Here is a 21,125-nt window from a genome sequence, read left to right on the forward strand (position 1 = left end):
AGCTCGCCTACAAGAACATCTGGGCCTGGACATGCTACGAGTCCTAAACAAGAATCACACGGAGAAATGCACCAGCTGAATCAACCCAGCTCCCAGCCTTGTACCTTAAGAATATACCTAATATATAAGGTGTATATATATGAACTGGTTCACCGTTTCATGAATGGAAAGTGTTTATACACCAGCCTCTGTAAACCTGAGCAGATTTACCAAACACTTCAGACAAACTCACTGACAAAGATAAACAGTAAAACAAGTTTATTGATGACAAAAGACAGATTTTAAGTGATTATAAATGATAGGCAAAAAGTCAGAGTGATTATCGAGAGAAAAGAAAATATAGGCAAGCAGTCTAAACAATCAACCCTTTTAGACTGGGCAACATCTAGATTAAGCAGTTTTTCTCACCCCACTGGATATACATGTTTCTCCCTTGAAACCTGGGCCAGTCTTCTCATTGGGAGTCTTCAGTCTTCCGAGTGTCATTGTTGCTTGCAGCGTAGGTGGGAGAAGGAAAAAGGCCCAGCATGTGGCTATTGTATTCTGTTTTATACCCTTTGTGCATGTGCTTGGAGAACACAAGTCCAGGCATGTCTGGAGGCATTGCTGAGTCTCCAGGCAAGGTTGAGCAATTCCTTTGCTGTGGCCTCATGCAGGTGAGTCATTGAATTGTAGACAATGCTGGACCATTGTTTGACACCAGCCCGGGGACTGGTTACTTTCCTTGCCGTTGCCTCTGGGGAGCCAATATCTGGCTGATTCCCCAGATTACAGCATGTTTACTGACAACCATACATCACAATCTTATCAGTTCATATGCACTAATGATATAGACATTTAGATAGAACAGACTTGCATCTGAAGAAGTGAGGTTCTTACCCACGAAAGCTTATGCTCCCAGTACTTCTGTTAGTCTCAAAGGTGCCACAGGACCCGCTGTTGCTTTTTAGATAGAACAGTGACTTTCACCAGGTCATAAGCTCTCCCCTGATACCTTACATGGCATGCTTTATATGCAATATCACAATTACATGTAAATGAGAAATATGGGGGTTACAGGGGAATCCCCAAGGTATAGAGTGTCACATGATGCACATTCAAAGTGTCAGAGAGAAGGAGGTGTGTGTGTGCGGTGGTGGGGGTGAGTTACATAGGAAAGTGAGAGATGGACCAAAATGCATGGGCAGAGCGAGAGTTTCCAAGGGAGAGACAAACCACTTCCCTGAACCCAAACTGTGTCTGCCTGGTTCAGGGAACATTTACTTGAGGACAACCAGGCTGGATCAGTCCAGGAATCAGAGCATTCCAGGAAACACTGAGGGCAGAGGAAAATGGGCCACATTTGGGTGAAGAGAACATCTTGTGGAAACCTTCCCTCAGGTTTGGGATCTCCCAGCCCATCTCCCCTTCCACTCATAGTGGAGGGGCATTGGGGAAGGAGGTGGGGCAGAGAGGTGGCCTTGGTGGAAGAGGCAGGTTAGGGGGCGCGGTCTCAATAGTCCACTCACCAGCACTTATAAAGTGGATACCATATGAGTTGTACAAAGACAAATTCCCCAGTTTGTCACGCTGACAGAGCACAGTAAGGTCAGGAACGGGTTTAATGTCTCTTTGGGCTGGTCTATACTGGCAGGGGAGAATAGCGTAGCTGAAGTCCACGTATCTTTTTTCAACTTACCTCCCGTCCTCACGGCATGAGATTGACAGCTGCAGCTCCCCTGTCGACTCCGCTACTGCCGCTCGCCCTTGTGGAGTTCCAGAGTCGACGGGAGTGCGTTCGGGGATTGATATATGGCGTCTAGACAAGACGCAATATTTCAATCCCCAATAGATAGATCGCTACCTGCCAATCCAGTGGGTAGTATGGACATATCCTTTGACTGCCCAGTAAGTGATTCAGGGAAGAGGGTCTGGCAGCCAGTGGAGCTCAGGGCACCATGTCACCAGCCAGTGGAGCTCAGTCTGAGAGTCAAAGCACAAGGAGAAAAATCTTTAGGTCCCTTTGTGAGAAAAGAGCCGGAGCAGTCTGTTCCGGATCTGTTTGGTTCTCACCCCATAGATGATGGGGTTTAGCATGGGGGGCACAAGGAGGTACACATTGGCAATGAGAATGTGGAAATGCAGGGCCAAATTGTGCCCAAACCGGTGCATGAGGAAGGAGAAGAGAGATGGGACGTAAAAGATTAAGATGACACAGAGGTGGGAGCTGCAGGTCCCAAAAGTCTTCAGTTGGGTGTCCTTTGTGGGGAGGCTGAAAATGGCCCTGAGGATCTGGATATAGGACACAGCAATAAAAAATACATCCAGACCGGTCACCAAAAATGCCACAAAGAGGCCATAGTAACTACTGATGCGGATGTCGGTGCAGGCCAGCTTCACCACGGCTATGTGCTCGCAGTATGTGTGGGGGATAATATTGGTTCTGCAATATGGCCATTGCCTCGCCAGGAAGGGATAGGGCAGTACAAGCATGCCGCCACGCAGCACCACAGCCAGGCCAATCTTGGCCACCACAGGGTTTGTCAGGATGGTAGAATGCCTCAAGGGATCACAGATGGCCACGTAGCGATCCAAAGCCATAGCCACGAAGATCCCAGAATCCATCACTGAGAAGCAGTGAATGAAGTACAGTTGGGTGAGGCAGGCACTGAAATTGATCTCCCTTGAATTGAACCAGAAGATGCTCAGCATTTTGGGCAGGGTGGATGTGGACAGGACCAGGTCAGTGACGGCCAGCATGCAGAGGAAATAATACATGGGCCCATGGAGGCTCGGCTCCATCTTCACGATGAACAGGATGGTGAAGTTCCCCAAGATGGCTATGGCGTACATTGTGCAAAAGGGGATGGAGATCCAGATTTGGGCCATCTCCAGGCCAGGAATGCCCAGCAGGATGAAGGTGGAGGGGTTAGTGAAGTCGGTTGTGTTGGAATCTGACATGTAGCACGGGAGAAATTCCTGCATGTACCTTATGTCCCTTTGACTTTCTTTATGTGCCCAGGGTCTACGATGATGGTCGCAGGACAAATGCCTGGATGGAGACATAATGTTAATATGAGACACTACATTCACAACATCTACAGTAGAACCGTAGAGTTACGAACTGACCGATCATTCACAAATCTCATTTAAGCCATTGGGGGGAGGGATAGCTCAGTGGTTTGAGCATTGGCCTGCTAATCCCAGGGTTATGAGTTTAATCTTTGAGGGGGCTGTTTAGGGAACTGGGCTAAAAATCTGTTTGGGGATTGGTCCTGCTTTGAGCAGGGGTTTGGACTAGATGACCTTCTGAGGTCTCTTCCAACCCTGACATTCTATGATTCCATGAAAGAGCAGAAGACCCAAAACAAAAAAGGCAAATACAGGACACTTCTGTATTAAACATAAACAATTAAAAATATGAAAGGAACATTGTTGAAGTCAACGAATGGCTATGCAGGTAATGTCGGAGAGAAGGCTTTGGATTCTTCGACCATGGGATGGTGTTCCAAGAAGGAGGAGTGCTAGGCAGAGACAGGCTCCACCTAACAAAGAGAGGGAAGAACATCTTCACAAGCAGACTGGCTAGCCTAGTGAGGAGGGCTTTAAACTAGGTTCACGAGGGGAAGGAGACCAAAGCCCTGAGGTAAATGAGGAAATGGGATACCGGGAGCAAGCATGAGCAGGAGCGTGCAAGAGGGGAGGACTCCTGTCTCAGACTGAGAAAGCAGGACAATCAGCGAGTTATCTTAAGTGCCTATACACAAGTGCAAGAAGCCTGGGAAACAAGCAGGAAGCACTGGAAGTCCTGGCACAGTCAAGGAACTATGATGTCACTGGAATAACAGAGACTTGGTGGGATAACTCACATGACTGGAGTACTGTCATGGATGGATATAAACTGTTCAGGAAGGACAAGCAGGGCAGAAAAGGTGGGGGAGGTGCATTGTATGTAAGAGAGGAGTATGACTGCTCAGAGCTCCGGTATGAAACTGCAGAAAAAACTGAGAGTCTCTGGATTAAGTTTAGAAGTGTGAGCAACAAGGGGGATGTCGTGGTGGGAGTCTGCTATAGACCACCAGACCAGGGGGATGAGGCGGACGAGGCTTTCTTCCAGCAACTAGCAGAAGTTACTAGATCGTAGGCCCTGGTTCTCATGGGAGACTTTAATCACCCTGATATCTGCTGGGAGAGCAATACAGCGGTGCACAGACAATCCAGGAAGTTTTTGGAAAGTGTAGGGGACAATTTCCTGGTGCAAGTGCTGGAGGAACCAACTAGGGGCAGAGCTCTTCTAGACCTGCTGGTCACAAACTGGGAAGAATTAGTAGGGGAAGCAAAAGTGGATGGGAACCTGGGAGGCAGTGACCATGAGATGGTCAAGTTCAGGATCTTGACACAAGGAAGAAAGGAGAGCAGCAGAATACGGATCCTGGACTTCAGAAAAGCAGACTTTGACTCCCGCAGGGAACAGATGGGCAGGATCCCCTGGGAGAATAACATGAGGGGGGAAGGAGTCCAGGAGAGCTGGCTGTATTTTAAAGAACCCTTATTGAGGTTGCAGGAAAAAAACATCCTGATGTGTAGAAAGAATAGTAAATATGGCAGGCGTCCAGCTTGGCTAAACAGTGAAATCCTTGTTGATTTTAAATGCAAAAAAGAAGCTTACAAGAAGTAGAAGATTGGACAAATGAGCAGGGAGGAGTATAAAAATATTGCTCAGGCATGCAGGAGTGAAATCAGGAAGGCCAAATCACACTTGGAGTTGAAGCTAGCAAGAGATGTGAAGAGTAACAAGAAGGGTTTCGTCAGGTATGTTAGCAACAAGAAGAAAGTCAAGGAAAGTGTGGACCCCTTACTGAATGTGGGAGGCAACCTAGTGACCGAGGATCTGGAAAAAGCTAATGTACTCATTGATTTTTTTGGATCTGTCTTCACGAACAAGGTCAGCCCAGACCACTGCACTGGGCAGCACAGTATGGGGAGAAGGTGACCAGCCCTCTGTGGAGAAAGAAATGGTTCGGGACTATTTAGAAAAACTGGACGAGCACAAATCCATGGGGCCGGATTTACTACATCCGAGGGTGCTAATAGTTGGCGGATGTGATTGCAGAGCCATTGGCCATTATCTTTAAAAACTCATGGCGATTGGGGGAGGTCTCGGATGACTTGAAAAAGGCTAATGTAGTTCCCATCTTTAAAAAAGGGAAGAAGGAGGATCCAGGGAACTACAGGCCAGTCAGCCTCACCTCAGTCCCTGGAAAAATCATGGAGCAAGTCCTCAAGGAATCAATTATGAAGCACTTAGAGGAGAGGAAAGTGATCAGGAACAGTCAGCATGGATTCACCAAGAGCAAGTCATGCCTGACTAACCTAATTGCCTTCTATGAGGAGATAACTGGGTCTGTGGATGAGGGGAAAGCAGTGGATGTGTTATTCCTTGACTTTAGCAAAGCTTTTGATATGGTCTCCCACAGTATTCTTGCCAGCAAGTTAAAGAAGTATGGGATGGATGAATGGACTATAAGGTGGATAGAAAGCTGGCTAGATTGTTGGGCTCAACGGGTAGTGATCAATGGCTCCATGTCTAGTTGGCAGCCGGTTTCAAGCGGAGTGCCCCAAGGGTCGGTCCTGGGGCCGGTTTTGTTCAATATCTTCGTTAATGATCTGGAGGATGGTGTGGACTGCACTCTTAGCAAGTTTGCAGATGACACTAAACTGGGAGGAGTGGTAGATACACTGGAGGGTAGGGATAGGATAGAGAGGGGTAGGATAGACAAATTAGAGGATTGGGCCAAAATAAACCTGATGCGGTTCAACAAGGACAAGTGCAGAGTCCTGCACTTAGGGCGGAAAAATCTCATTCACTGTTACAGACTAGAGACTGAGTGGCTAGGCAGCAGTTCTGCAGAAAAGGACCTAGGGGTTACGGTGGATGAGAAGCTGGATATGAGTCAACAGTGTGCCCTTGTTGCCAAGAAGGCTAATGGCATTTTGGGCTGTATAAGTAGGGGCATTGCCAGCAGATCAAGGGACGTGATCATTCCCCTCTCTTCAACATTGGTGAGGCCTCACCTGGAGTACTGTGTCCAGTTTTGGGCCCCACACTACAAGAAGGATGTGGAAAAATTGGAAAGAGTCCAGCGGAGGGCAACAGAAATGATTAGAGGTCTGGAGCACATGACTTATGAGGAGAGGCTGAGGGAACTGGGATTGTTTAGTCTGCAGAAGAGAAGAATGAGGGGGGATTGGATAGCTGCTTTCAACTACCTGAAAGGGGATTCCAAAGAGGATGGATCTAGACTGTTCTCAATGGTAGCAGATGACAGAACAAGGAGTAATGGTCTCAAGTTGCAGTGGGGGCGGTTTAGATTGGATATTAGGACGTGGTGAAGCACTGGAATGGGTTACCTAGGGAGATGGTGGAATCTCCTTCCTTAGAGGTTTTTAAGGTCAGGCTTGACAAAGCCCTGGCTGGGATGATTTAGTTGGGATTAGGTCATTCTTTGAGTAGGGGGTTGGACTAGATGACTTCCTGAGATCTCTTCCAACCCTGATAGTCTATGATTCTATGATTTAAAATAAAAGATTTGAGAAGGTTAGGAAACAATGGAAAAGCTGGTATTGGAGTAGTTAAAAAAATAGTCTAGGGATATAATTAATGCAAGTCAGCAACATGGTTTATGGAAAACAGGTCTTGTCAAATACAGCTGATTTCATCCTTTTATGAGAGTTCGTGGTTGGCTGATCAAGGGAACCGCACAGATGCAATATCCTTTGATTTTCTGAGACATTTGATTTAGTAGGGGAAACTATTCAGAATAAAATATGAACACTATTCAGTATCAGTAGTGCACACGTAAAAGGCACTAAAAGCTGGCTGATTGAGAGATCTCAGAAAGCAGTTGTCAATGGGGTCTTGTTAGTGAATGGGGTTGTTTTTATTGGGGTTCTGCAGAGAGAATTTCTAGGCCTGATGCTAGTCAAAGTTTTCATCCATGATGTGGAAGGAAATGGAAAATCACAGCAGATGATCCAAAGACTGACAGAGTGTTTGCAATGAGGAACCCAGGGCAGGCACACCAATTGATCTGGAGCGTTTCTGGGCCCATGGGAAAAAATATTTGAATACAGTCAAATACAAAGTGATCCTCTTGGAACAGAGAATGCAGGCCTGACCCACAGACTAGGGCACTGTATTATGAAGCGCAGGGACCCTACAAAGGATTCAGGAATCATTGTGGACACCCAGCTCATCGTGAGCTCCCAGTGCAATGCTGTGGCCAAAAGGGCTGATGTGATCCTTGGATGCATACAGAGGGTGGGGTGAGTTGGAGCAGGGGAAGGACTTTACCTCTGCATGTGGCATTGGTTAAAATGATTGCATCCAATTCTGGGGTCCGCATTTCAAAAAGGATGTTGAAAACTTGGAGAGGGTCGCGAAAAGAGCCACACAAATGATTGGAGACTGGAGAAAATGCCTCACAGAGCAGAGAGATTTCAAGAGCTTCATCCACTTATCTAATGAAAAATACAATGAAATGGAGACTTTCCTGGGGAGAAAGCCCTGTGTACTAATGGGCTCCGTAATCTAGCGGAGAAAGGCAGAGCAAGGCCCAATGGCTGGAAACTGAAGCCAGACAAATTCCCGCTGAAAATAAGGGCCACATTTTTAGCACTGAGGGTGATTAACCACTGGAACAAACTGCGAAGGGAAGTGGTGGATTTTCCAGCTCCCCATGTCTGCAGATGAAGACTGGAGGCTTTTCTGTAAGGTCTGCTTGAGGGCTCATCTACACTTAAAACACTACAGTGGCACTGCCGTAGCACGTCTGTGTAAACAGTACTCATAGTGATGTCAGGGGTTCTTCCATCAGCTTAGTTCATCCATCTCCCCGAAGGGCGGTAGCTAGGTCGATGGAAGTATTCTTCCATTGACCTCATGCTGTCTGACAGGTGTGGATTTTTTTCTGTTGCACAAAAAGGTAATGCAATTTTCTTTTGCACTAGCAGAGGCAGAGCATGCAGGACACAAGAGGTAATAGTACTGCTCTCCTCGGTGCTGGTTAGGCCTCAGCTGGAGTACCGTGACCATTTCTGGTCACCAATGTATAGGAAGCTGTCAAGGTTCCTTCCCCACTCTGAACTTTAGGGTATAGATGTGGGGACCTGCATGAGATGCTCTAAGCTCAATTACCAGCTTAAATATGGTTTTGCTGCCACCACTCCCGAGTGCTAATTCCCTTCCCTGGGTAGCCTTGAGAGACTCCTCTACCAATTCCCTGGTGAATACAGATCCAACCCCTTGGATCTTAAAACAAGGAGAAATTAACCATCCCCCCTCCTTTCTCCCACTGACTCCTGGTGGATCAAGATCCAACCCCCTTGGATCTTAAAACAAGGAAAAATCAATCAGGTTCTAAAAAAAAGGCTTTTAATTAAAGAAAAGGAAAGTAAAAGAAGGCCCTCTGGGAGAGATTAGCATACCAGCTACTCTCACAGATAACAGATTCCAAACACGGGGGATGTTCCCCTGCGCAAAAACTTAGTTCCACAAAGAATACCCAAATACCCAATTTGTTGATTCCTCTAATTGCACAAGACAGGTTATAAAGAAATAAACATAAACCTATTTATTTCCTTCACTAATACTCACTACTTGATAAGAGGCTAAATTCTGGAGCTTTCCCACGCCAGTCCACAGTGAAACTCACACTTAGACAAAGGGAACTTCCCTCTTTCCCTTTGAACCATCTTGTCCTCCCATTGGTTCCTCTGGTCAGGTGTCAGCTAGGCTAGGTGAACTTCTTAACTCTTTACAGGTAAAAGAGGCATTAACCCTTAACTATCTGTTTATGACAGAAGCTTGTAGAGAAACTGGAAAGGATCCAGAGGTGAGTGACAAGGATGATCAAAGGGATGGAATGCAAGCCATAAGAGCAAACACTGAAGGAACTGAATATGTTTAGTATGGAAAAGAGGAGACTGATGGGGGGACATGACAGTGGTCTTCAGATACTTGAAAGGCTGCCATAAAAGAGATGGAGAAAAAATGTTCTCTTTGGCAATAGGTTCAAAGTACAGCAGAGCAGATCAGGCTACATCTACACTACAGGGGGGAGTCGATTTAAGATACGCAAATTCAGCTACGTGAATAGCGTAGCTGAATTCGACGTATCGCAGCCGACTTACCCCGCTGTGAGGACGGTGGCAAAATCGACCTCTGCTGCTTCCTGTAGACTGCGCTTACTCCCACCTCCGCTGGTGGAGTAAGAACGTCGATTCGGGGATTGATTGTCGCGTCCCAACGGGATGCGATAAATCGATCCCCAAGAGGTCGATTTCTACCCGCCGATTCAGGCGGGTAGTGTAGACCTAGCCTCAGGAAAAACTCCCTAACTGTAACAACAGGAGGAATATGGAACACATGCCTAGGGAGGTTGTGGAAGCGCCTTCACTGCAAGGTGTTAAAAGGAGGCTGGTTAGCCAGCTGTGTTGGATGGCTTACAAACAACAAATCCTGCATCTCAGCAGGGGACTAGGTTAGATTACCCTGTGGTTTTATGGTTCTATGATGTAACATCCTAATGTAGACCAGTTCTTAGTCAAACACAAGTCTTTGGGCTCATACAGGGGTAACAGGGTGAAATGCAATGGCCGGTGTGATACAGGAGGTCGGACTGGATGATCTAATTGTCCCTTCTGGCCTTAAACTCTATGACTCCATCAATAAAAAAGTAGATCAAACAGTTATATTTACTCTGTCTCATAACACATGAACAAGGGAACATTCAGTTACATTGAAAGTCTGAAGATATAACATTGACAAAAGATTTTTTCCCCATAATATATATTTGGCCTGTGGAACTCCTTGCCAAGGCATTAGTGGAGCAACGAGCTTAGCTGAATGGGATTTACAAATGGATTGGCCACTGTAAATTGTGCTGGTGGCACCAATCTTAGTTAAGGCTGTCTGACACCTTCAGTTAGAAGACCTCATTTTCAGTTTGCCACACTTTAACCATTTGGACTGAAATTTCCCATACTGGGTGTTTGCTTCTGGCAGAATTGTTCTTGAAAGTTTCAGGCATGACAGTTAAGCTAACGTCTCTAATGAAGCTAGGAAAGAAGAGGTCTTGGCAGTGAGGAATAGTACCTCCATGCCTTACAGCAGATAACAGTCAGGGAACACCCCCCCCCCCTCCCCCAATTAACAGTAAGAGCCCTATGATGCAAGAGGACGAGGTGAGAGTCTCTGTGCATTAACTCACAGCTGACTCCAAGGGGAGTTTCACCTAATGGGGCCTGAGCAACGTACGAGCCAGGGCCTCAGAATTTGATCTTGTATTGTCCATCTACTAACACCTTTCATCACGAAGGATCCACTGTGCCAGTGAAATGCAGCACTTTGGTGCTGGAGGTCATCAGCCAGGGGAACCCAGACAAGAGGGACATTTTGGTCAATGATTCTGGAGCCAACTCATCACCTGTGGCAAGAGCCCTGGGATATTTAATAGCTGTGGAGAGTGGAAAGTTCTGCAGACTTACTCTCTATCAGATCAGTCCCACGTTGCACTGAGTTTGTTGACCAGGTGAGCTCCTCAGCAAGAGACGAGTATCTCTGAATTGTGAGATGGAAGTGTCTTCCCTGGGAATCTCCTTTAGGCAGCTGTGTCCCACTACTCTCTCACCCCAGCATCTGCATCAATATCTGATGCCGAGAGCCAACACAGGTGTGTGCACCATTTATCTTACAGCTCTGTGCAATCCCAGTGGAGTTCGCTCAGCCTCTAACAGAAATGCAGAATCTGGATGCAAACAGGCTGGAGACAAAACTGCCTGCGGATCTGTGTTCTTTATTCACCTTCAGGAGTAAACAGTAATTAAGGGACCTTCCCAAAGGGACATAAGAATTATGGAGCTCTGTGCTGAGTCAGAGAGGAATTGGCTGCTCTGTGCATTTGTGTATATTTAAAAATCATAGTTAATTACTAAGAAAACGAGGTATAATGTATATGTCTCCATAGGGTCTGATACCCTGTATATGTCCAGGATGGCTGGGTAGATAATAGATAGACAGCTCTGGAGACAGATGTCTGAAGGGAGACATGAACACTTTCTGCAAACAGACAGAGTTGTTGCTAAGGGATCACAGATCAGTAATTCTCATCAGTAACAATCATCATATTGTGCAGCACCTTTCATTGAAGGATCTTGAAAAAAACTAGCAAAGGAAAGTCACTATGAACATATCCTCATTATACAGATAACACTGGTCTACAATTTTTGAGAGGTTGTCTGCTTCAGAGATAAAATGTGCTATTTATTATGTATTTTGATGTGCTGAATTCAAATATGACAATTAAAACAACTGATTTGCTACTGTTTCTAAGATATTGAAGTTTTTACATTTTATGTCTATGTATATTGTGTAGATAGTAGAGTTTTAATCATAAATTGTAAACCTAGGTCTTTTCATGTGTTTATGGTTGCTTTACATGATAAGATTTCACCTGTCCTGTTTATGTAACACTTTAAAAATCAGCAAAAGGGTTATATAAATACAATTTATTATGAAACAATCGGCAAAAAACTATTCTGTACATAGTTTAGTCCTATTCAGTGTCTACTCGGCGCTTCTTGGCTTGTCTCTTGTACTCATTAAATGGAGCATCCCTTGTCACTGTCCAGCAATAGTCTGCAAGCATTGATGGGCTCCATTTGCCTTGATAGCGTTTCTCCATTGTTGCAATGTCCTGGGGAAATCGCTCGCCGTGCTCGTCGCTCACTGCTCCGGAGTTGGGTGGAAAAAAATCTAGACGAGAGTGCAAAAAATGTATCTTTAGTGACATGTTGCAACCAAGGCTTTTGTATGCCTTGAGGAGGTTTTCCACAAACAACCTGTAGTTGTGTGCCTTGTTGTTTCCGAGAAAATGTATTGCCACTAACTGGAAGGCTTTCCATGCCGTCTTTTCCTTGCCACGCAGTGCATGGTCAAATGCATCATCTCGAAGAAGTTCACGAATCTGAGGACCAACAAAGACACCTTCCTTTATCTTAGCTTCACTTAACCTTGGAAATTTTCCACGGAGGTACTTGAAAGCTGCTTGTGTTTTCTCAATGGCCTTGACAAAGTTCTTCATCATTCCCAGCTTGATGTGTAAGGGTGGTAACAAAATCTTCCTTGATTCAACACTTTTCCTCCCAGGCTCCAATGACTGTCGGAGTGGCCAATCTTTCTTGACGTAGTGGGAATCTCTTGCACGACTATCCCATTCGCTGAGAAAACAGCAGTACTTTGTGTATCCAGTCTGCAGACCAAGCAAGAGAGCAACAACTTTCACATTGCCACAAAGCTGTCACTGATGTTGGTCATAGTTTATGCACCTCAAAAGTTGTTTCATGATGTCATAGGTTTCCTTCATATTGACTGCATGACCAACTGGAATTGATGGCAAAACATTGCCATTATGCGGTAAAACAGCTTTAAGACTTGTCTTCAATGCATCAATGAACAGTCTCCACTCATCTGGATCGTGAACGATGTTGAGGGCTGCCATCACACCATCGATGTTGTTGCAGGCTACAAGATCACCCTCCATGAAGAAGAATGGGACAAGATCCTTTTGACGGTCATGAAACATGGAAACCCTAACATCACCTGCCGGAAGATTCCACTGCTGTAGTCTGGAGCCCAACAGCTCTGCCTTACTCTTGGGTAGTTCGAAATCCCTGATAAGGTCATTCAGTTCACCTTGTGTTATGAGGTGTGGTTGAGAGGAGGAGGATGGGAGAAAATGTGGGTCCTGTGACATTGATGGTTTGGGACCAGAAGTTTCATCCTCTTCCTCTTCCTCGTCTGACTCAAGTGAGAATGATTCTGGTGCATCAGGAACCGGAAGTCCTTCTCCGTGGGGTACTGGGCTTATAGCTGATGGAATGTTTGGATAATGAACAGTCCACTTTTTCTTCTTTGACACACCTTTCCCAACTGGAGGCACCATGCAGAAGTAACAATTGCTGGTATGATTTGTTGGCTGTCTCCAAATCATTGGCACTGCAAAAGGCATAGATTTCCTTTTCCTGTTCAACCACTGGTGAAGATTTGTTGCACAAATGTTGCAGCAGATGTGTGGGGCCCACCTCTTGTCCTGATCTCCAATTTTGCAGCCAAAATAAAGGTGATAGGCTTTCTTAACCATAGTGGTTATACTGCGCTTTTGTGATGCAAAAGTCACTTCACCACAAACATAGCAGAAGTTATCTGCACTGTTCACACAAGTACGAGGCATCTCTGCTCACTTTGGCTAAACAGAAATGTATCCCTTTGCAAAATCAAACCCTGACTAATAAGAGAGCACGACACTGTCTGATTTCTAGAGCTGATATAAGGCAATTTGTTCAGCAGAGTGATGTAAGCTTCGTTATGATTGCATCATCCATGACTTCTAGGAATAACATGATGCAATTCATATAATGTATGACGCAATACCAGCTTCAGATTGCATCATTCATTGTTTTGCCTAAAAAGCAAGTACTGTCCAAACCCAGTCATAGATTTATTCATAGAGATCCACTCAAAGATGTATTTTAGTCATTTCTGGTTTAAATTGAGATCCCTTCCCTTTATAACTCACTTATCCTCCGCCATTCCCAAGTCAAGGGTCGTATATACTGACCCAATAGCGTATATTGAAAACTAGAGCCAATCGACAATTTTAAGCATCATTTTCGTTCTCAGTGACCCAGAATTAGTAAAGTTTGACTACATTTATTTCAGAAGCATTTGGCTTTAGAGCAGTGATATTAGAGAGACAAGGTAGGGGAGGGAATATCTTTTATTGGACCAACTTCTGCCTGTTCACCTTGAATGGTATCTTAGAATAGGTGCAAACTACTCACACTAAACTATCTGTTCCACCTTCTTATAGCTGGGACACTCTGAGTACCTTTCCCACACCTGAAGAACTGCTCCATGTAGCTTGAAAGCTTGTCGCTCTATCCACCAGAAGTTGGTCCAATAAAATATATCTTGCCCCCAACTTGTCTCTCTCTCTGTGTATATGTAAGACAGTAGGTGGTAGAGAGAGGGGGAATCAGGAGCTGCTCTTCCTCTCACTACACTAAAACAAGGGACATGCAAGGACGTGAAAGGTGGCAAATAAAAACAAGGAAATACTTTCCCACAAAACAAGTAATTAAACTGTGGAACTCACCGCGGCAGGATTTTGTTGAGGCCAAAACCTTAGCAAGATTCAAAAAGGGTTTGGACATTTTTCTTGGTATCAAAAGCACCCAGAGTTACCAGAGTTAATGACCACACACGTTTTGGAAGGGAGAGTGACCCCCATGGCTCAGGGTTTAAGCCAATCTCTGTTAGATATAAGGATGGGACGCAGGGTGTGAGGGGAAGATTATCCCATATCCCTCTCATGAGAGATTCTCACAGTTTCTTCTGAAGCATCTGGTGCTGGCAACTGCTCAAGATAGGTTACTGGGCTAGATGGACCTGGCTCTGATCCAATCTGGTGGTTCCCATGTTCCTCTACCAAGGAGCAGAGTTGACCTGCTGCACAGCCCTTATGGACTGTGAGAATTGTTGTTTAACCACAAATGAAGCTGGCACTTTCCAAAAGTGAGCTGCTGATTTGGGAGGCCTCTTTTCTCTAGCCCCCAACCTGGGACACACCTCAGCCAAGATTTCAAGAGGTGCTGAGAACTCGCAGGTACCACTGGAGTGGCAGGTGCTCAGCAGCTGTGAAAATCCAGACCCTGGATGACTCAAGCTCAGCATCGAAACAGGAGTGGCGGATAGGGATGCCAACTTTCCGATTACAGAGAACTGAACACCCTTGCCCTGCCCCTCCCCTTCTCCGACGCCCAGCCCCCCGCTCCCTCCATCCCTGTGGCTTCTGGAAGCCCTGCAGACAAATAAACCTGCTGATTTACACACTGGCTGAGAGTCACGGCTGTCTGCAGAGTCGGGGTGCAGGGTCCTTTGGCTTTCCCACAAATGCCTCCTTCACCATGGGGGTTTTCACCATGACCCGGATGATGCCGGGGTTGGCAGGATCACTGGGCAGGTGAGGGTGATCTCTCTGCTGTCAGTCATGCTTCGTGAGGCTCAGGGAGGGCAAAGGAGAGCTGGAGTGTGGGGGGCCTGGGTTTGTTTCACTGTGGTGATATTTTTAGTATTGTTCTTGCTGCTGGGATCACAGATCTATGGGTGGTGGAGCAAGGTTCTCTAACAGGGTTGGGGATAAAACCCAGATGTCCTGAGGCAGAGTCCTGATTCAGAGCCTGTGTGGATTTTGCCGCATTTTATACCTTGAGGGAGCATCCTGTAACCCCCATATTCCTCATTTATATTTAATTGTGATCTTCCATAAAAATCATGCCATGTGAGCTATCAAGGGAGAGGTTATGAACTGCTCAAAGCCACTGTCCTAGCTAAATATGTAGCTCTTTTGTGCATATGAAGTTAAGAGAATTGTGTTGTATGGTTGGGACTAAAACATGCTGTAAGTTGGGGAATCAGCCAGAAATTATCTCCCCAGAGACAACAACAAGGAAAGTAACCAACACCTGGGCGGGGTGTGAAATAGCCCATCAACAGCCATTGTACAGCAAGGGAGCTACAATTCAATGACACACCGGCATGATGCCACACCAGGGGAATTGCTCAACATTGCCTACTGGAAACCAATGCCCCCCAGACATGCCTGGACTTGTGCTTTCCAAGCACATGGGACTTAGGGTATAAAACAGGACACAGGAGCCCCATGCTTGGCCTTTCTCCTGCCCCCCCCCCCAAAAAATGCTACAAAAAACAAGGACACTGAGAAGAATGAAGATGTCCACAGAGGGGACTGGCCCAGGTTTCAAGGGTGAAAACCTTTTCAAGGGTGAGCTGTATAAGTAGGAGAATTGCCAGAAGATGGAGGGACGTGATCATCCCCCTCTATTCAGCATTGGTAAGGCCTCATCTGGAGTATTGTGTCCAATTTTGGGCCCACACTACAAGAAGGATGTGGAAAAATTGGCGAGAGTCCAGCAGAGGGCAACAAAAATGATTAGGGGGCTGGAGCACATGACTTACGAAGACAAGCTGAGGGAACTGGGATTATTTAGTCTGCATAAGAGAAGAATGAGGGGGGATTTGATAGCAGCCTTCAACTACCTGAAAGGGGATTCCAAAGAGGATGGATCTAGACTGTTCTGAGTGGTTCCAGATGACAGAATAAGGAACAATGGTCCCTAGTCACAGTGGGAGAGATCTAGGTTGGATATTAGGAAACACTATTTCATTAGGAGCGTGGTGAATCAGTGGAATGGGTTACCCAGGGAGGTGGTGGAATCTCCTTTCTTAGAAGTTTTTAGGGTCAGGCTTGACAAAGCCCTGGCTGGGATAATTTAGCTGGGGTTAGTCCTGCTTTGAGCAGGGGGTTGGACTACATGACCTCCTGAGGTCTCTTCCAACCCTAATATTCTATGATTGTGTGATTCTATGATCTGTGTATTATGAACTGCAATATCCAGTGGGGTGAGAAAAACTGCTTAATCTAGATGTTGCCCAGTCTAATAGGGTTGAGAATTTAGACAGTGTGCTTATATTTTATTTTATTTTGGTAACCAATCTGACTTTTTGCCTATCATTTAGTATCACTTAAAATCTATCTTTTGTAGTCAATACATTTGTTTTACTGTTTATCTTTACCATTGAGTCTGTATGAAGTGTGTGGCAAAACTGTCCACTTTCCATTGTTGAAGTGCTGAACCAATTAATAAATTTGCACGGCTCATCTTGAGCAGTACAAGACAGTACATTCCTGAGGTGGAAGGCTGGGAGCTGGAGGGATCTGGCTGGTCCCTTTCCCTGTGTGATTCATGAGCGGCTCTGGGAGCATTCATGCAATCTAGCTGGGTGTGGGGCTCCACATGCAGTTGTGCTGAGTGATAACACCTGCGGGGGTTTCCTGTTGGTCAATAGCAAAGCATTGTGAGAGACCGGGGGCACAGCCTGACCAACCTGATTGCCTTCTATAATGAGATAACTGGCTCTGTGGATTTGGGGAAAATGGTGGATGAGATATATCTTTCAGAGGGGTAGCCGTGTTAGTCTGTATCAGCAAAAACAATGAGGAGTCCTTGTTACACCTTAGAGACTAACAAAGTTATCTGGGCATAAGCTTTCATGGGCTAGAACCCACGTCATCAGATGCATGGAGTGGAAAACACAGTAGCAGGTATATTTATACACAGCATATAAAAGGATGGGAGTTGCCTTACCAGGTGCGGGGTCAGTCTAATGAGACAATTTAATTATCAGTAGAATACCAAGGGAGGAAAAATCAGTTTCGTAGTGGTAATGAGAGTGGCCCATTTCAAACAGTTGACAAGAAGATGTGAGTAACCGTAGGGGGAAATTAGTAAGGTAAAATTAGGTTTTGTAATGACCCATCTGTGACGGGTTGGATCACAGAAACCCCCTTGGAAACTGCCAACTGATGTGCCAAGACTACTTCTGCCCCTGCTTTCCCTGCCTTCCCAGCTTGGGACTTCAGTGCCCTGCCTGGTTTGAGCCAGACCCACCAGCCTGCTGCAAGCCCAGACCCAGGTCTGAACCACATCCCCTAACAGCTTCAGGCTTAATTGAAAGCAGGTTAAGAAGTGTTCCTGTCTTTAACACTCAGATGCTCAACTCCCAATGGGGTCGAAACCCCAAATAAATCCGTTTTACTCATAAATTGTTCGCCCTCTATAACACTGATAGAGAGATATGCACAGCTGTTTGCCTCCCCCCCGCCAGGTATTAATACATACTCTGGGTTAATTAATAAGTAAAAAGTGATTTTATTAAATACAGAAAGTAGGATTTAAGTGGTTCCAATTAGTAACAGGTAGAACAAAGTGAATTACCAAGCAAAATAGAATAAAATACGCAAGTCTATGCCTAATACAGTAAGAAAACTGAATACAGATAAAATCTCACCCTCAGAGATGTTTCAATAAGCTTCTATCACAGACTGGACGCCTTCCTAGTCTGCGCACAATCCTTTCCCCTGGTACCGTCCTTGTTACAGCTCAGGTGGTAGCTAGGGGATTTCTCATGACTGCAGCCCCCTTTGTTCTGTTCCACTCACTTATATATCTTTTGCATAAGGCAGGGATTCTTTGTCGCTCTCTGGGTTCCCACCCCTCCTTCTCAATGGAAAAGCACCAGGTTAAAGATGGATTCCAGTTCAGGTGACATGCTCACATGTCACTGTAACACTTCATTACCCACTTGCCAACACACATATATATAGGAAGACTTACAAGTAAACAGAGCCATCTGCAGTCAATTGTCCTGGTTAATGGGAGACATTAAGATTCCAAATCACCATTAATGGCCCACACTTTGCATAACTACAATAAGACCTCAGAGTTATCTTTCATATTTCTAGTTTCAGATACAAGAATGATACATTTATACAAATAGGATGAACACACTCAGTAGATTATAAGCTTTGTAATGATACCTTACAAGAGACTTTTTGCATGAAGCATATTTTAGTTACATTATATTCACACTCATCAGCATACTTTCATAAAATCACATAGATTGAAACGTCACACAATCCACTGCCAGTCTTTATTCAGGCCTAATTTGATGGTGTCCACTTTGCAAATTAATTCCAGTTCTGCAGTTTCACGTTGGAGTCTGTTTTTGACTTTTTTTGTTGAAGAATTGCCACTTTTAAGTCCGTTATTGAATGACCAGGGAGGCTGAAGTGTTCTCCTGCTGGTTTTTGAATGTTGTAATTCCTGATGTCAGATTTGTGTCCATTTATTCTTTTGCGTAGAGACTGTCTGGTTTGGCCAATGTACATGGCAGAGGGGCATTGCTGGCACATGATGGCATATATCACGTTGGTAGATGTGCAGGTGAACAACCCCTGATGGTGTGGCTGATGTGGTTAGTTCCTATGATGGTGTCCCTTGAATAGTTATGCAGACAGAGTTGGCACCGTGGTTTGTTGCAGGGTTTGGTTCCTGCATTAGTGTTTTTGTTGTGTGGTGCGTAGTTGCTGATGAGTATTTGTTTCATGTTGCGGGGCTTTCTGTAAGCGAGGGCTGGCTTGTCTCCCAAGGTCTGGGAGAATAAGGGATCGTCCTTCAGGATAGGTTGTAGATCCTTGATGATGCTCTGGAGAGGTTTATTTGGGGGCTGTAGGTGACGGCTAGTGGCTTTAGATATCTTGACTTTAGAAAAGCTTTTCATACGGTCTCCCACAGTATTCTACCCAGCAAGTTAAAAAAGTATGGATTGGATGAATGGACTATAAGGTGGATATAAAGCTGTCTAGATCGTTGGGCTCAATGGGTAGTGATTAACGGATCAATGTCTAGTTGGCAGCTGGTATCAAGTGGAGTGCCTCAGGTGTCTGTCCTGGGGCTGGTTTTGTTTAACAACTTCATTAATGATCTGGATCATGGGATGGATTGCACCTGCAGCAAGTTTGCAGATAGCACTAAGCTGGGGGGAGAGGTAGATACGGTGGAGGAGTAGGGTGCAGAGTGACCTAGACAAATTAGAGGATTGGGCCAAAAGAAATCTGATGAGGTTCAGCAAGGACAAATGCAGAGTCGTGCACTTAGGATGGAAGAATCCCATGAACGCTACAGACTGGGGACCGATTGGCTAAGCGGCAGTTCTGCAGAAAAGGACCTGGGGATTACCATGGATGAGAAGCTGGATATGAGTCAGCAGTGTGCTCTTGTTTCCAAGAAGGCTAACGGCATATTGGGCTGCTTTAGTAGGATCATTGCTAGCAGATCGAGGAAAGTGATTATTCCCCTCTATTCGGCACTGCTGAGGGCACATCTGGAGTAAGGGGTCCAATTTGGGCCTCCCACTACGGAACAGATGTCGACAAATTGGAGAGAATCTAGCGGAGAGCATCAGAAATGATTAGGGGACTGGGGCACATGATTTATGAGGAGAGGCTGGTTTGATAGCAGCCTTCAACAACCTGAAAGCTGGTTCCAAAGACGATGGAGCTCAGCTGTTCTCAGTGGTGGCAGATGACAGAAGAAGGAGCAATGGTCTCAAGTTGCAGTGAGGGAGGTCTAGGTTGGATATTAGGAAAAGATTTTTCACTAGGAGGGAGGTGAAGCACTGGAATGGGATACCTGGGGAAGTGGTAAAATCTCTATCCTTAGAGGTTTATGAGGCCCGGTTTGACAAAGCCCTGGCTGGCATGATTTAGTTGGGGTTGGTCCTGCTTTGAGCAGGTGGTTGGATTAGATGACCTCCTGAGGTCCCTTCCAACCCTAATCTTCTAAACAAAGGGTAGGAATTAATGGTCCGTTTTCACAACAGAGTAAGGTAAACTGTGGGGTCCCTCATGGATCTGTACTGGGACCAGTGCTGTTCAACACATTCCTTAATGATCTGGAAAAGGGAGTGAACAGTGAAGTAGCAAAGTTTGCAAGGATACACAATTTTTCAAGATAGTTAAATCCAAAGTTGACTGAGAAAAGTTACAAAGGGATCTCACAAAACTGGATGACTGGGCAATGAAATGGATGATGAAATTCAGTATTGATAAGTGCAAAATGACGCAAACTGGAAAAAATCATCCTAACTACACATATATAAGGATGGGGTCTAAATTAGCTGATACCACCCAATAAAGAGATTGTGGAGTCGTCATGGGTAGTTCTTTGAAAACTTCTGCTCTATGCACAGCAGTGGTCAAAAGGGCTAATAGATTGTTAAGAACCAATTGGAAATGGATAGAAAATGTTATACTGCCACTATATAAATCCAGGATAAGGCCATAACTTCAACAGTGTGTCCACTTCTGGTAGCCCCATCTCAAAAAGGACATAGTATAATTTGGAAAGGGTCAGAGAAGGGTAACAAACATGATTAAGCGTATAGAATGGCTTCCATTTGATGAGACACTAAAAAGACTTGGATTGTTCAGCTTAGAAAAGAGAAAACTAAGGGAGGATATGACAGAGGTATATAAAATCATGACTGTTGTGGAGAAAGTGAATAGAGAAATATTATTTACTTATGCTCACAATGCAAAAGCCAAGGGTTACCTGATAAAATAAATAGACAGTATATTTAATAAATACAAGAGAAAGTATTT

At 45.2% G+C, this 21,125-nt stretch overlaps 1 protein-coding gene across 3 annotated transcripts; it reads right to left on the reverse strand.

Moving 5' to 3' along the window:
- Positions 1-1,992: 1,992 nt before the first annotated feature.
- On the reverse strand, positions 1,993-5,426 carry LOC128830274 (olfactory receptor 52R1-like). 3 transcript variants are annotated; one of them, XM_054016069.1, is made up of 2 exons: positions 5,410-5,426; positions 1,993-2,911 (listed from the first exon to the last, which is right to left on the reverse strand). In XM_054016069.1, the coding sequence occupies exon 2, from the start codon at positions 2,866-2,868 to the stop codon at positions 1,993-1,995; it is 876 nt and encodes a 291-aa protein (XP_053872044.1). In that variant the 5' UTR covers positions 2,869-2,911; positions 5,410-5,426. The 3 variants fall into 3 exon arrangements, with proteins under 3 accessions (XP_053872044.1, XP_053872043.1, XP_053872042.1); XM_054016068.1 differs by lacking the exon at positions 5,410-5,426 and adding an exon at positions 4,583-4,635; XM_054016067.1 differs by lacking the exon at positions 5,410-5,426 and having other exon boundaries at positions 1,993-2,964.
- Between the last annotated feature and the right edge of the window lie 15,699 nt (positions 5,427-21,125).

This window comes from Malaclemys terrapin, chromosome 1 (assembly GCF_027887155.1).
Source record: "Malaclemys terrapin pileata isolate rMalTer1 chromosome 1, rMalTer1.hap1, whole genome shotgun sequence".
Taxonomy (NCBI): Eukaryota; Metazoa; Chordata; order Testudines; family Emydidae; genus Malaclemys; species Malaclemys terrapin.

What these genes read in the sequence shown, in the direction of transcription:
- LOC128830274 (XM_054016067.1), bottom strand. Translation starts at nt 2,964, where the DNA reads ATGCAGGAATTTCTCCCGTGCTACATGTCAGATTCCAACACAACCGAC.